General features: G+C 42.5%; 1 protein-coding gene across 3 annotated transcripts in view; it reads right to left on the bottom strand.

Moving 5' to 3' along the window:
- Positions 1 to 16550, bottom strand: part of WDR7 (WD repeat domain 7) — a 234924-nt gene that overhangs the window by 54172 nt on the left and 164202 nt on the right. For all 3 annotated transcript variants that reach the window (XM_044431250.1, XM_044431252.1, XM_044431251.1), the window contains 3 exons: positions 7698 to 7815; positions 4943 to 5092; positions 1109 to 1191 (listed from right to left, as the gene is read on the bottom strand). In XM_044431250.1, the coding sequence (XP_044287185.1) occupies positions 1109 to 1191; positions 4943 to 5092; positions 7698 to 7815 (351 nt within the window). The remainder of the gene's footprint in view (positions 1 to 1108; positions 1192 to 4942; positions 5093 to 7697; positions 7816 to 16550) is intronic.

The raw sequence follows: 16550 nt of genomic DNA, 5'->3' as shown, positions 1-16550 counted from the left end.
CAGTGGGAACCAGAGAACAACAGGATTCTGAGGACAATGGAGCAGCCACATCAAGAGGGAGAGACAAGGCCTGCCATTCCATTACAGTTTCTACACTTACCGTCTCAAATTAGAGATAGGGAGCAGTGGTCAGTAAAGGAGTATTTTTAAAGCAAGCCATTATCTGAGAAGACTGCTGTGTCTGAATTATCTTGGTTCCTCTATGCATTCCTGTTTATGATAACTTGGTACTGAGTCCTGTATATTAATCTCCCTACAGAAACTGCATTATTGATAGAATTCTAGCTTAAGGTGGGCTTCCCAGATTCAAGTTAGGGGGATCTTGCTGTGAAGAAACCAATTCTTTGCGGTGAGGAGTTTAAATGCTGCAAGCCATTTCACAATTGCACAGATTCTTGGGGTGAGTAGTTATGTAGCTTGATCTATGGAAACTAACGCCTGAATGCAACAGGATGTTGGCAGTGAAGTGCTTGAGCAGCCGGGTGGCCCAACAGGATGGAGTGCCAGCACAGCCTGCAGGCCCGTCGCATTTCTGGTGCCCACGTGTGTGCGTGGGGTAGTGGTGATGTGGCCGACCACCACAAATGTGTAGCAGCAGCCCGCATGTGCACAATTGCACATGACTTGGGCTTGGTATTCAGCCTGCCTGGGCACCGCATTCTTCTGAAGGCTGCTGGCTATGTGAGCATGCGTCAGTGACATATTTGGACATGACCTCTGAGGCCATCGCTTTTTCCTGGTAGCTGAGCGGCTTGATCACACTGGGGTATGGAGTCAAAACGCCTGTGAAGCGGGGCAGAGAAAGGGGAACAAAATGCTCTGCCCTATTACTGGTAGGAGCACTCACATTCCCACTGACTGGATGACTTGAATCAGAAGATATCAGAGAGGCGGCAAGGAGCACTGCCTTCTGCACCTACCCAAATTCCAATTTGGATCCGTGACTGTGCCAATGGGGGAATGGGACCACCGCTGATGCCAGGGCCACATGGGTGGAGGGGACAATGCCAAAAGGTTTAATGCCAAAAAGGTGAGAGTAAAACTACAGCTGCAAAACATTTGCATCAACCAATGCTGTGATCCACATTTTTTTTTACTGTGATCCTACCTGCAGATGGCTGGAAAGCACTCCTGAAGTCCCTTTTTCTTGACTAATGAACCTTCAAGGCAGTACATGATTATATCCATAACCTGTGCGGGAAAAGAAAATCGGATCATTGTAAAGTTTGCCCATCACTCCCCACCCACCAATACACCCATACGATTTTCTAATTCTGAGCCATAATACACCATGGCAAGGGAAGAGTCCAATTACACCCATTTGTGACATGAACAGAACCAGCATGGCTGCTTAACTCACAGCCACAACAATACTTCATAGCTCTATTTGAAGTGTTCCAATCATTTCTTATACATTTCCTCAGGGCTTCTGTAGATTTTGCCACCTCAGTGGGGTCCCAGTGTGTCAGCACTCCGGACTAAGTGAAGAAGTTAACATGCCTGCTACTCCATGCAGTGTGTGCCCATCACACTAGCTTAACCCTTGCAGGAGCAGTGCTGGAACGATATAAAGAGGGTGCAATCATAACAGAATGTAAGAAAAGCCAGGCTGGATCAGACCCAAGGTCCTTCTGTTCCAGCACTCCATACACACGGTGGCAAGCCATCTGCCCTCGGGATCCCTCAAGTGGGATGGGTGCAAGGCCTCCACCTGCCCAAGTGCCCCAGCAACTGGTGTATGCAGGCATGCTGGCTCTGGTAAAGGAGGCTGCACACAGCCAGCGAGTCTAGTAACCGCTGTCAGCCTCCTCCCTCATGAATCTGTCCAATCCCTTTTCAAATATGTGGGCTTGTAGCATCTAAACTCGAGTGATCTGATTCCTGAGCAACCCTATAATCTGCGGCCACTATCAGCCCCAGATTATGAAGATTAGGGTGGGAATAGTTGCTTGCTTTTCCCGGCAGTGACTCATCTGTCTTTTTAAGGCAGTTGTTATCTTCTGATGATCCCTTTGATTGTCAGCCACTTGCCTTCTCACCCGGTGCCTTTGATCCCCATGCCTCCTCCATCCCAGGCTTTTGTGTGTTCAATACTCTTAGCATTATTTCTTTCTTTATTTTATTTCTGTGCCTACTGCCCAACCGTTGATGCTCTCTGGGCAATATACAGCAATTAATAGAATACGTGAAAATAAAACGTTAGTAACAGTTAGAACATTGTAACATTTCACTAGAGATTGGAAACCAAATTTTAAAGGATGCACACAACTAAGACAGACTGATACCACTAGGCCTGCTGGAACAGCTGACCTAATGCCCTCACAGGCTATTTAAAGCAGTTAAATGTGTTGGAATGGAAGGAAGACTTAGCCGGGCACCCGAGTGATCGCAGAGTTGGCACCAAGCAGGCACCCTTTCCCTCTGCAGCCCCCTTGCCTGACTATCACATGATCTCCTGGCCACCCTTTCCCTGCCCCATGCAGCCTTTCTTGGCTCCAGCTCCCTGACTAGTCTGTTGACATTTCCTGCCTTCCATAAATTCCCCTTTCCCCAAGTCAGCCCCCCTTTCCCTTTGTGATACCCTTGCCTGGTTCCATTTCCCATGCTGCACTTTCCTGACATCTTTCCCTGGATGCAAACCACAGTCGTTATTTAATCCGGACAACCGTCTGAGTGGGATGGTGTAACGTGGTGTCCTGCAACAGCAGCAGGTTGGACCTGAGGGCCTTCATGGCCCCTTCCAACTCCACTATTCTATGATTTTATGATTTCCAGTTATGCAAAATGGCATAAAATAAAGATACCCAAAACTGTAAAATAAATTAAAAAATCAATTATAAATTGATATAAGCAACAAGATGGTATGAAAAACACCTATATAAAATGTAAATATAGCAGAAATGATTATTAATAAAAACTGTCTGCATAATACACATCTTTACAACCTGTCTTCAGGTAAGAGCCTGGAGGAGGGCTTCCAGGAGGTTTTTCCTTATCTATGGTGTTCTGGTTTACTTTGAGTTGGCACCAGACTCCTCAGGGATCATTCTGTAATTTCGGGGGGAGAGTCACCACTGAGAAGGCCCTGCGCCTTGTTGCCGCCCTCCAAGCCTCTCTTGGAGAGGACACTAGAAGGAAGATCTCCAACGCTGATCAGGTAGATTCTGGTCAGGAGAGGCATTCTATCAGATATTGAGATTCTAAGCCATGTAAGGCCTTACATGTTAGAACCAGCACCTTGAATCAGGCTTGGAAGTCCCAGGTAGGCAGTGAAGTGGGCCAGAATTGGGTTTATATGTTTATAGCTTGGGGTTGCAGCTACTGTTCCAGCTAATGTGTTTTGCACAAACTGCAGCTTCTGAATGGTCTTCAAAGGATGTCCACATAAGTAATGTAGCTTAGAGATCACCAGCACACGGATTACCGAAATCAGGCTATCCCGTCCAGATATGAGTGAAGTTGGCTACTAGTTGAGTCAAAGCTTTGACTCAATGAGACCATTTGAGTATGAAAACGACAAAGAAGCATCCAGAAGGACACCCCAGTCCCAACTATGAACCTTTGCATTCAAGGGAAATGCAACTCCATTCAGAACAGGTGGAACAGCCTCCATCTGGTTAGAGGAACCACCCACTGACAGGGCCTCGGCCTTGTCTAAATCAAACTTCAATTTATTAACCCTCCACCAGGGCACTGCTGCAGACATACAGATTTACTACACCTACCACCTCACCTGATGGAGATGAAAAGGAGAAACAGGACTGCACATGACTGGCATACTGAGAACAACACATTCCAAAACTCCAGATGATGCCACTCAGTTGAACGGCATGGGGGACAAGACTGACCCTTGCGGAAGTAGAGTTGGGATGAGTCCTAACAGGATGTAGTATTCACAGCCTTCCTCTCACACTTGGTCTGGTCTCGCAGAACAAACTGAGCAGAGCAGAAATCCCTGAATGCTTGCAGAATGAAGGTTGCAGAACTGCACTGTTCTTCCATGTCAGCCACAGTAACACAAAAGGTCGCATGTGATGCAGAAAAGGGACGCTGCTAGAGGTCGCATGGGGCTCCATTCTTGGTGAGCCCCGTGTGGCCACCATCAGTCACTCTCTCCTGTGTTGGGGCAGTGCCACAAAGGAGATCTGGGAGTATGAACAGGGCCTCCCTCCCCTTGTCGCTTTCCAATCACAGGTCATCATTAACAACCAACGCTGTTTCCGCGCCAAAGCCCAGACTGAAATGTATACAGGCTTTTCTGCAAACTGTGAACTCTATTCTTCAGGCTCGTTCAAAATGGGAAACTAGGGTTAATGAGAGGTTTCCTGGTTAACCAAAGCTTGTGTAAAGAGAGGAGCAAATGTTCTGCATGATATGGAATAATATCCATGGAATAATCTTAGAGCGTACATGGGCAAACATGTGTACATAACATAAACATGTTATGATTAAGATACTGTATGCATAAAAGGATGCCACGGTGTTACAGTTTGGGGGGCAACTGGCCCCCATGTAGTGAATATATTATGTGCATGAAGAAAGAAAGGATGAGTAGCAAAGAAGGGGCCTCATTCCAAGGCAGATCATGCGTCTCTCCGGCTCAGCACTGCATATTATTAGTGGTGCTCCACGTTTTCAGACAGACGTGTTTCCTACTCTTATCTAAAGGTGCTGGGAGTTGAACCCTGTAAAATTTGCATATGATCTACCACAGGGCTATGTCCATATATTAAGAGACGCTACATTGTATGTCCTTACGTGCCCCTGAAATGCTGTGCAAAGATTACAATTCCTCTTGCCAACAGGTGCGCCAATGAAAGGTCTTTATGTGCTCAAATGCAGATTATATCCAATCATACATTCCGTCAGCACATGAAAGTCTTGCACAAATTTCAAGATCAGGCTGCCAATCAGATACATGAATAATAAAAGACAGACTTACCTCTACAAGGAGCTCCACAACATCACTGGGCATTTTTTCAATAAGGATTTCGATAACCCTCAGGATTTCTCCTTTGGCCCGAGCCAAGGTAGTGGTATGAATGTTCTGCTGCGACTGAGTGTTTGCTTGGAGAGCCGTGTGCCTATGCACCTGCAAAGACCAGACAGATTATCCCAGGTGCCTTAAATTTCTCCCTAGATTTGGGTTCCAAGTAGCAAATTGTTTTCCAACTAGCACCAACGTGCTACCATCTCATCATTCTTCTGTTCTGATATCCGCAGTTGGCACAGACTGCTGGCTGCACGAGGTCTGTTGCATTTTTTCCATGTGTGACCTCTGACCACCCCCACCCAGAGAAGGTCACTGATGCAAATGAATGCACGTGCACAGCAATCTAGCAACATGAAAAGCAAAAAGGAACAGAATATATCAAGATTCCCTTATTACACTGTGATTTAATTGATGCACATATAATTGTATTTTATTTTATTTTATTTTATTTCAGGAATTCCCCAACTTGTAATAAACCAGAAGTAGAGTGGAGTTCAGGGAAGAGCCAATCCATAGAAAGAGAATGAAATAGAATTGGAATCATATGGTCACCTTTACCAATTATATGTACCTAGGAAACTTGACCAACTGATGTATTTCACCCTTTCCAATGGATTCTTAGTTTATTTCCCAACAATATAGTCACACATACTTTATCCAGCACTATGCCGTATCTAAAGGGCTGGAGGAAACAATCCTATGGCCCCTAGACAGTGCTCTGACCTTGGAGCTGGAAATCAGAGTTTTGCCCCTCCTCCACCCTCTGGATCCACTACAGAAAGAACCATGCCAGCTGCTCTCCAGGGCTGTACAAGTAACCTCGGAGAGGAGAAAAGGGGTGCATTTGGGGGACAGGGAGGAAACTGGAGAGGCCAGTCCTGTAATTACGCCAGGCTCCTTCCTTACTCCTTCTTGGTTCTTTAAGTGATTTAAAAACCCCATTTAGTGTAAAATGAGGGGTAGGACGATGGGGAGGCAAAGATCAGCTCTGCTACTCCTCCAGCTCTACTTAGGAAACCATTAGTCTCTGAGCTATGGAGCTTTCCAGCGCTGCAACAGGATTGCACCTTTATTGAGTTGTTTGTCTGTCTGTTTGTTTTGTTTAATGGTAAGCTTTAATTGGTGGATTATTTTCCCCAAGTGCCCAGAATTAATATCATGGGATCTACCATATCATTTCTTCTTTACAGTGTGCACTTGGATGATCTTTAGAAGGTCAATCATTTCTATTCTGGTTAACTTGATCAGGAAGAAGTCTCAGTTCTAAGTACCTAACTGGAAACTCAATTAAAACCAGAGCTCGCAGCTGGGTGAATTCTGAGGCTGCATCCTTCCCAGCACAACCAGAAGTATTCTAAGATCACAGAGGTGTCTCCTTAGCTGCCCTAAATGCACTCTTTTACCCCAGTAGTAGCCTGAATGTACGCTGGAAGCCTTGGCAAGTTCCTTCTATTTGGGCAGATGCTTGCTAGCCTAGAGTGGGTATGTGACATGGGGGAAGCATTTACATTTACTGGAGATCTGGTATTTTCATTTCGAACAATGAAGTACTGACTGTTACAGAAGACAAAGTCCAAAAAGGCATAGAAGATGCATATTGCAGGCACCTTTGGCAGCAATGACTCAGACGGGGGTGGCCAGGCCATACTGTTTGCCCAGTTTTTACAGAAATGGGAAGCTCTGTGAGTCTAGCTAGCTCCATATTTGCATGGCCTCACATTGAATTCTGGTTCTTGGTCACAGTACAGTGTCGCAGTGTGACAAAATAAATATTAAATATATACTGGGGTGCCAAAAATGTGTACTGATTAAGAGATGCTTTCTTTTTGAAGTTGAATTGAATCAGGTCAGCAATGTGGAAAATGACGTTTGCTCGAAAGATGGCGTTAAGCAAATGAATACTAGTGTCACCATATGACTTGCAGGACAGTAAAAAAAATGGCGGAACAGCCTGCACAGAGATACAAGCGGGCACTTTGGTCAACGTGGCTCAAGCAGTAGTTTAACGTAATCAGAAGTGTCTGGATGCTGATGGTAACCACTTTGAGCACCTCTTGTAATTGCAGAAGTTAAATGTGACTTCTATTCACCTTTTACTATCGGTATATATTGAGTAATACGATTTTAATACAGTTTTTCTTTCTTTCTTAAAATGCATATGCATTTTTGGCACCTTCTTTTGCTCTCCTTTCTTCTATAGCCAACAAGCACATTACTTTGGGTTATGGGGTGGCATAGAAATGGAAATTAATTAATTAATTAATACTTGTCTAGAGTCCACAAGGCCCAAATAAATACACAGGTCAAATTACCTTGTAAGTTACTTTACAACTCCAGAGGTTTGCTAGTCCAAGTGTTGTTCAGTAGTTTTTCACTTCTCCAATACCATAGACAAACTTATTATTAAAGGAAATAATTTATTTCCTTTCTTGCAGTGGAAGCTGTTTGGGCACTCTGAATGTGTGTGTGTTTGTCAGCATGTGCGTGCACACCAATTGCCCACAAACAGCATGCAAAGACTGTTATATAGATCATGTATGATGTGTACCAAACATGTACACAGATGAGACATTTTTTTAAAAAGCAGAAGATATGAAAGATAGTTAAATCGATCTGCCCAATCCATTTCTTGTTGCTAAACAATGAGGCAATTGTCCCTTCTGAAGTGGAGAACTGTGAACCCTGGAGAAGTCCCCCTGCTCACCTCCTTGGCGATGGTTGTTATAAAGGCGTGTGGTCTGGCCGTGGCAATGAGCGAGAGAGCGTGTCGTGCCGAGCGGGCGGAGTCAGCTGCTGGGCTCAGAGGCAGCCCCATTGTGATGCTAATCAGAGATCAGACAAAGAGGGAAGGGTGGAAAAAAGGAAGAAAGGGGGCATTAGAAATATAGAGTGAAAAGATTAGACACAGCTTATAATGTCAGTTCAAGGTCAACGGGAGCACTCAAACAGTTAGAATATAATGGACTTCCAACAATGAACAGTGATTAGGAGTCAGGGTGTTCTAGCATCTAATACAAAATCAAATAATTAACCGTGAAGATTGAAAACAGTATGTGCATCTGTCCAAAGCGTTAAAAAGGCCTTGTTAACAAATTATCTAGCATAGTCCTGAATACATATCAAGAACTCAGGCCAATGCAAATGTACACTGTCATCCAAAGCAACTGTAGCTTTTATTTCTGCAATCTGGACAATGTGCACAAAGCTTTGCCATTATTATAATTCCAATCAGCAGGTACATTTTCCCCTAGCTGACAGCACAAAGGAACACTGGAAATACTGATTTCATTTCCATATGGGCAGCTTGTGTGAAGTTGCCTTCTTTCCTAATACAGCTATTCTAAAACGGAGATAGACAGTACCAAGTATCTAATGCTCACGTTTGGAGTTTTATGTTGCCCAGGCGTTTTTTCTTGAGAGATAAAATAATTACTTGTTTCTTAACAACACCAGTTACTCAGGCACACTGCAGAGTAGGTGGATCAGACTTTGCAGCAATGAGCAGCTAGTAAGCAACCCATAATTTAAGGAATAGAAAACACAGAACTTTATCTAGAAAGTCAGTAACAAGCCACCTTTGTTGACCAACCGACATGAATGAATACCTCCTGCTATTTTAACTATGGTCCATTTGCGAGACTCCAAACTGCAGTTGGCATCCTACTTTTCGCAGACAAAAGCACCACTGGGTAAATCTGGTCAGTTTATCCAGCAGATGACAGAAGGCAAACCTAAGGCTATTGTGGCTCAGTACAGAATACTTTGCAGACTGCGGTAAAGTGCCTTCCATTGTCCAGGGAGAGGCAACTCTCAGCCTGGGAACTTCTAGAATATTTCACATTTGACAATCTTCATTGACATCAGTTTAAAGGTAGCAACTAGTTCTCTTCTTGCCAGCAGATAGTGTACAGTATAGTGAAACAAGCGTGCTTGAGAAAGAATGGTCTGGCCACTGCAGACGGGGTTTGGATTGGCATGTGATCGCCTTCCAATGCACCGGTTTCTTCCTTGCTTCCTTGTAGCCTGCTGTGATGTCTAAACTGAGAAAACTGTGGACTGCTCAAAACTGGATGTAAGGGACAGCACCACAGTGCATGGTGGAAGTGTGAGCACCAGCAGACCCTGTCATGATGACCAGACCACAGCTTTGCTATCATAATTTGGCCCCCTACATGAGAGGTTACTTCTGCTAATTGCCTCTTCCAGCTACAGATCCCCATGCCATTCCTGATGGAAACTCCAGCAGGAAGAAGCTAGTTAGAAACACCCTCATTCAAACCCAGGCTTGTAACAAAACAAAGCAACCTTATATATGCATAAAATGCCCTTTAGCAACTGTTCCTAGTGAATTCTTTAAGGCAAACTGGTCAGCCCAGTTGGAAAACCTAATAGCTGAAGGAAAGAAATTCATGCACTAAGTTGCAGATCAGGAAAATGTTTTTCCTTCTTTTAAAAAGACCAAAGTGCAAAACACACATAAAGAAAAGATGAAGTATGAGTTGCAGGTGAGGACCTTTTGCATAAGAAGGAAGCAGGTGCTTGATTTTCTGCATAAAGGTTCCTTTAGAACATCACCTAATAAGGCTATACAACTATAAACCTCTTTCTTGGTTGGAAACCTATTTATTTCCATGAAGCTTACATTCAAGCAAACATGCATAAGATCAGCTTGTACAACAGCTAATGTTTCAAATAGTGCTATCGATAATAAAATGCCTTTCAATTAATGGTTTACATTTCAATAAATCAACACATTAAAATAAAGGCATTTCTGATACAGTGAAATATAAGCTTACAAATAAGAAAGTGCATTTTTTACATTTTATACTTCCTTATGACCAGAACTAAACAAATCTCAAACAAGTGATTGTTCGGCACCACCAACAGCAGCTGAACCCTATAAATGAATCGACTTAAAATTAGTAGACAAATCAGCCCATTATGGGTTGCAGCCCCACTGAAAGGCATAGAAAGCCCTACTAAGGCATCGCATGTTTGGCTAATGGTTCCTAAAAATGCCACACCTACCAGGCTGCCAGAAGAAGGGCCTTTTCAGTAGTGGCACCCTGACTCTGGAACCAGCTCCCCAAGAAGGCAAGCCTGGTGCCTACTCTCTACTCTTTTTGCCAGCAGATAAAACCCTTTTTATTTTCCTGGTATTGTAATAATACAATATTTATATTCTCGCTTAAATATTGCATTTTTTTCTGGTATTGCTGCTGTGCCTCTGTATCAACTGACTGCAATTGCTGTGAGTTTATTGTTGTGTTACTGTTTTATTGAATTTATTTACTGTTCTATTGTGATATGCTGCTCCTGGTTGTTTACATGTTCCGATTTTTAATTGTTGTTAAGCACCCAGAGAGCCTTGGGTTGTTGGGAGGTATAAAAATTAAATAAATAAATAAATACACACACCTGAACTATAAACCACACCTCTGATCTTGGAGCAGCTACACAATTTTGGAACCCCCGTTCAGAACTCTGCCTATTTATATTTCCTCCCATCTCTCCTGCAACCTCTTCACTGTAATTTTTTATGTTTCTGCACTTTCTGGGGTGGGGGGGCACTGAAGAAAAGCGACTATTTTAAAACATGATAATAATAATGATAACCCCTTGGTAGAACTCCTATATTTTAAGATGTATCTGCTCCAAGTTTTCAGACTTTCTGTCCCAAGAAAGATCTGTACATGTTCTCTCCTCCTCCTGTTGGGCATGGCATGGATTTTTCTGAAAAGCAACAGGCTCCTTGTTAATTCATTAATGACACTCTGTAGTGTTAGTATGTGGTCATAGATTAATCCCCTCCTGTAGCTGGGCCAGCTGGTCTGTCAAGGCAAGAACAGGGCATGAAGGAGCACACGCACCGACTGCACCACTGCGGACCAAACAAGAGGCAGATGCAAAGCTAACATGAATGTAGGCATATCAGGCCCATCTCTTATTGAGGAAAGAGTAACATGCAGAAGGCTTGTATTCCTTTTTCACACACACACACACACACACACACACACACACACACACACACGATGAGGATGATGATGATGAAGTTTGCTAGCCCTGCAGCTGATATTATTATTAAATCCCTTCATAGAATAAGGTATCTGTTCAGGAAGGGGCCATAACTCATTGACTTCTCTCTTCCCTTAGAAGAGGCCATTGATTTTGCAAAGCTTGCTGTGCAGGGAGAGGTTTGCTGAATTCAACCCCTGACATCTTCAGCTAAAAACACCAGGTATCCCTGAATAGTTTGGCTCCACTGGGTTGCAGCAGGAGTGGTGGAGAAGCCAGAGCAAGCCCATACTTTGTCATGGCTCAGGGTTCAAGAAAATTTGGGCTGTTGTGACATGCAAACTGGGCAGGAGGGATGATGTCCAAAAATAAAAAGGACAGTGCTTTTTTTTAAAAAAAACTATTGTCATGATGGAGGAAACTGCAGCTAAAAATATTTATTTATGTCTGGCGAGAGGCACCGGCCAAATTTTCTCTTTTGTACCAACTTTTCCATTAACCATCTTTCCTCAGTTCAATTACAAGCTTTTAAAACAAGAAGCAATATGGTAAATAATTAAAATGGGGCCTGTTTTATAGGTTTGGGTTTATTTATTTGTTTATTTATTTATTTATAAAAGTGGCCATCTGCTTTCCGTTATAACTAACCCCAAAGTGGAGTACAAAGCCAATAAAGCACATTGAAACGTAGGGACTGAAGATGGGTCCTGCACCTGCATGAGCTGAATTGCAGGTGGATGGCACAAGCGTCCTTCCACCGACGAAGGATGAGGGGAAAGAAGCAGGAAAGCCTCAGGAATCCTATTTTGGGGAAATCTTAATTTGTTTTGCACATTTAAAGAAATGTGTGGAAAAAGCAGCTTGAAGCACACCTCTGCTTTCCCAACGGTTAATAGCCCCAAAGCTGAAATGATTTCAAAGAGCCTGTTTCATTTTTTTGAAAAATTGGGCCACACCATGGTATAAAGAATAATAACTACATAAAGCAGAATTCAAGCACCTTGCAACAGTTCTGATTTAACTGAATCACTGGGAAAAGATCTCCTGAAAGGGGGCGGGGGTGTGCAGCTCAAAGGGTCTGCATGCAGAAGGTCTCAGGTTCAAGCCCTGGCATCTCCAGGCAGGGCTGCAAAGTCCATCTGGAACTCTGGAGAGCTGCTGCCAGTCAGTGTGGACAGCACTGAGCTAGACAGACCAATGCTCTGATTCAGTATGTGGCAGCTTCCTATGCACCATGTGATCACATTTCCATGATGGGAAAAGCAAAGGTAACTGCATATATCCTTATTTCCCATCAATTCTAAGCTTCTGTCACTTGGTGCAAGTTCCTCAGAAAGCATGTGACAAAAGAGGTATTTTTCCCTGTAGAAACGTTTTATCTATATTTTATCTTTACTCCAAGGAGTACAAAGCTATGTACACAGTGTTAAGAATATAAGAGCTATGCCAGATCCCCCTTTAAACCACATCTTATGGAAGAAAAAAATCATAATTTAGTCATGCGCTTTGTGAAATACTTGCTTTCAACTGCCCTGAACTTCTCACCAATCAGCTTCATGAGTAACACCAAGTTCTAAATCTTATGGAACAGAGAGATGAATGTCTCCCTACCCACTTTCTCTGCATAATTCTGAATGACTTTAATCATGTCTTTCCTTATTTGCCTTTTTTCTTAACTTACACAATCCGACCTGTTATAACCTTTCTTCACAGTTGCTCTGGCCCCCATAATATTTTAGTTGCCCTTTTCTGCACTGTGTTCAACTCTGAAATAGTCTTTCTGATGGGAATGAAAGAGACAGTTATTCCTGCCACACTTCAGGGCCAGGGTGACACTGACTCGTTGGATGAGGATGGGGGGGGCTGAGAAATGAGGCCTGTGGTCATAGAAATGGCTGCGGATGCCAAAGAGGTATCTGTTGTGTGAAAGAAAGGAGGGGAGAACCCAGCTCTTGGCACTTTTTAGGTGACCAGAACTGTACATAGTATTCTAAGTGTGGCTACATCACAGATGTGTATCAGGGGAGTAAGGTATTGGCAGTTTCATTTTCGATAGCTTTTCCAATTTGCCTAATATGGTTGACTTGTGTTAACTCTGGGTCAACAGTTTCGTTGCTCTGTCCAGCACAACCCCAAGATCTTTTTCTTGTTCATTTACTGCTAGCTCAGATCCCACCAGCTTATACCTGCACTTGCAATTTTTGTAAAGTGTATCTCTTTACACTTGCTTACACTGAACTGTGCATGCCCATTGGGTGACTGGGAGAATTCCCAGTCTGGAGAGCTCCTTTTGGTTCTCCTCACAATCCGTTTGTTTCAACAATTCTAACAATTTGGTGTCATCAGCAAATGTGGCCATCTTGCTTCTCATTCCTAATTCAAGATCATTTATGAACAAGTGGAAAAGCACTGGTTCCAGTACAGATCCTTTGGGACTGTGCTATTTACTCCTCTCCTTTGGGAGAAGTTACCATTTATTCGTATTGTCTGCTTCTTGTTCTTCAACAAGTTACTGATCCATAAGAGGAACCCGCCTCTTACAACTCGACTGCTAAGTTTACTTAGGAATCTCTGGTGAGCGACTTTGTCAAAAGACTTTGGGAGTCCAAGTGAACAATGACTACTGGATCCCCCCAATGCACATGTTTCTTGACACTCTCAAATAACTACTTTTATGGACAGATCCTATTTTTAGGGAAACTATGCTGATTCTTTTTCAGTAGGGCTTGTCCTTCTTTGTGCTCATTAATTTATCTTTATGATTGCTTTTCTACAAATTTACCTGGGAGAGACGTTAAGCCAACCAGCCTGCAATTTCCTGGATCCCTTTGGATTCCTTTATAAAAATTAGTGTTGCAGAAGAGAGCTTTATCTTAGGAACATATTACATATTATTGTTCAGCAATTGCACATTTGAGTTCTTTAAGAACTCAGGTATAGATACTATCTGGGTCAAGTGAGTTATTTACTTTCAATTTATTGATATTTATATATTAATCTTATACCATCCAACAGCTGAAGCTCTATGGGTAGTTTACAACATATGAAAAATACAAAATAAAATACAAATCACATCAAAACATTATTATAAGCTTGAGAATGTCATCTTTTGTTCCTGTTTGCTTCAGTTCCACAGACTTTCTTCCTGAAAACTTCAGTTCATGAACTGGTATCTCTCCTATAACTTTGGCATTGAAGACCGAAGGAAAGAATTCATTCAGCTTCTCTGCAATCTCCTTATCCTCCTTTAGTACTCCTTGAACGCCACCGTCGGCCAATGGTTCAACTACCTCCTTACTGTTCTTTTCCTCTCCCTTAGGTCTCTTCCTAGTCATAATACTGTCAAAGCAATTTTGAGAGGTAGATTAAGCTATGAGGTAGTGATTGACCCAGAAATTATACTGTAATCTTCTTGGCTAAATATGTGTTTAAAGCTAGGGTCATCAGCCACTCCACCACACCAATTCTCTCTTTAGAAATGCCACCTGAGTTTATGGTAAACCTAAGTGATAAACAAGGAAAAAAGTTATGTCTTACAAAATATTGTCTAGTGTTAACACATTAAGAAAACGTGTGTGTGTCTATGTGTGGGTAGGGAATGCAAGTAACTGAGAAGTGTGTGTACTGGGGGTATAAATTTTAACAGGGGCAGGAGGAGACTAGTAGCTTCCTCTGCACTATGAAAGTAAGGATGGATCTTTTACTGTTTCGCAGTTACCAACAAAACTGTGTTCTCAATTGTTGTATTAGTCACATGTCCCTTCTTAAATATGATTTTAGGACAAAATCTGCCCAAGGCAGCTTACATCAAAGCTGAAACATCAGATGCCAATAAAAACCACTGTCTTAAAGGAAAACACTACAACATCAAAACAGTGAGTGTTAAAAACTAGAGTGCTATGTATTATTTAATATTAATGTTTATATACTGCTTTATGTCCTAAAAAGCCAACAGGGTGTTGTGCAACAATTTAAAATAATAACATCTTAAAACACTAAAACCAGTAAAGACATGAAAACCACCCATTCTGCAAGGTTACATGGAGGTGATGCATCTTTACATCCCCTCTAAAGGCCAAGAGAGTGAGAACCAATCACAGGGAGTACAATCCAGGGTTGCATGCCCAATAAACAGGTATCTGGGAGAAATGGTGGTCTTAAAAGTGAAGCTCCTACAGCTCTCAGCACCAGGCAGGTTCATAAGAAGACTGGTTTTACCAGGTTAAAAAGCAGCTTGAAATTAGCTACGGAAACGCCAGTAGGGAAGAATGTTTTGTCCACTACATGGTATGAATTCAGAGGATACAAAGCCCCACCTTGGAATTATTAAGATTAGTGCCCCAAGACTTTCCAAGAAAGTGGGATTATTTTTAGAACAGGAGTTAGGAAGGAGAAGGAGAGGTGATATTTGGCTGTCCCTCTATCAGAGCTGTGGTCCACATGCTTCAAATTCTGCCCAAGGTTGCCCATTCAGGTTGCCCTGGGTAGATTTTTAAAATCTATATAACGTCTGTCATGCTTATATGTCCCTGAGGCAGGATGGAAAGCCTACATTTGGTTACGATGGCTGTACAAGCACAGTAGGCTGTAAAAAGGAAATAAAGAATTTACATATTGGTAAATTTTGAAGTTATCCTTGGCTAAACTCACACTGTGATTCAGATGTAGAATTCTCTTTTTTCCAGTCTCAGGCTAGGATCATAGTGATCATCGTCTGTAATTCTAACAACTTAATCATTTTGGGGGTATCATTTTTAAAAATCCCCTCCCGCTACCTTTACATTATTATAATTACTAGTATGCCAGGATGTTTAAAGGGAACAAAAATTTAAGATCCACCACACACTTACACTTGAAAAAAATGTGACTAACTAGCCATGCTTAGAAAGCTGCCCAACCTCACCCACCACAGACATACCCCAACATATATACACACTCTTCTTGAGCCAGGATATAAGAAATGCTCATTATAGGTAGGTAAAAAATCCTGAATTTAAAAACAATTGTTCCATTCATACACTGGTGCTATAGCAGTTCAGAGATACTCCACCCCCGCACACAAAAAGACCTTTGTGACCCTCCCCCAGCAAAGACCCATCTGGAACAGAAGCCGTTCCACCAAGCGCAGAAGGATTGAACATTCACTCAGTCACCCCTTGGATACGAGATCTGGGCCTCGGAGCCTTCCAGATTCTGTATTTCCCTTATACCACTGCAGTCCTGTCTTCTCCTTGCTATGTCATATACTGCAACCTGAAGATAGGAAAAGGACATTCATTCCCAATGAGCTCTGTTCAAATGGATGGAAGCTACAAAGAAATGATATTGATGAACTGCTCTCAAACCCGTAGCCGTCTAAATAAATAAATAAATAAAATTAAAAGACGCTGCTTAATTACACAGAACACTCAAGACAAACTGTACAAAGTAATCTGCATCAAACTGCAGCCTGTAATTCAAAGGAGGAAAATTATGGGCAACACAGATCCCTACAGCTGTCCAAGCCTAGAAATCAAAGCCTAATTAATGCTAGAAAAATACC

The sequence above is a fragment of the Varanus komodoensis genome, unplaced genomic scaffold, assembly GCF_004798865.1.
Source record: "Varanus komodoensis strain SLA01 unplaced genomic scaffold, ASM479886v1 scaffold22, whole genome shotgun sequence".
Lineage (NCBI taxonomy): Eukaryota > Metazoa > Chordata > Lepidosauria > Squamata > Varanidae > Varanus > Varanus komodoensis.
Note: the sequence above shows the minus strand (reverse complement) of the source record. Positions and strands in the feature narration are given on the sequence as shown.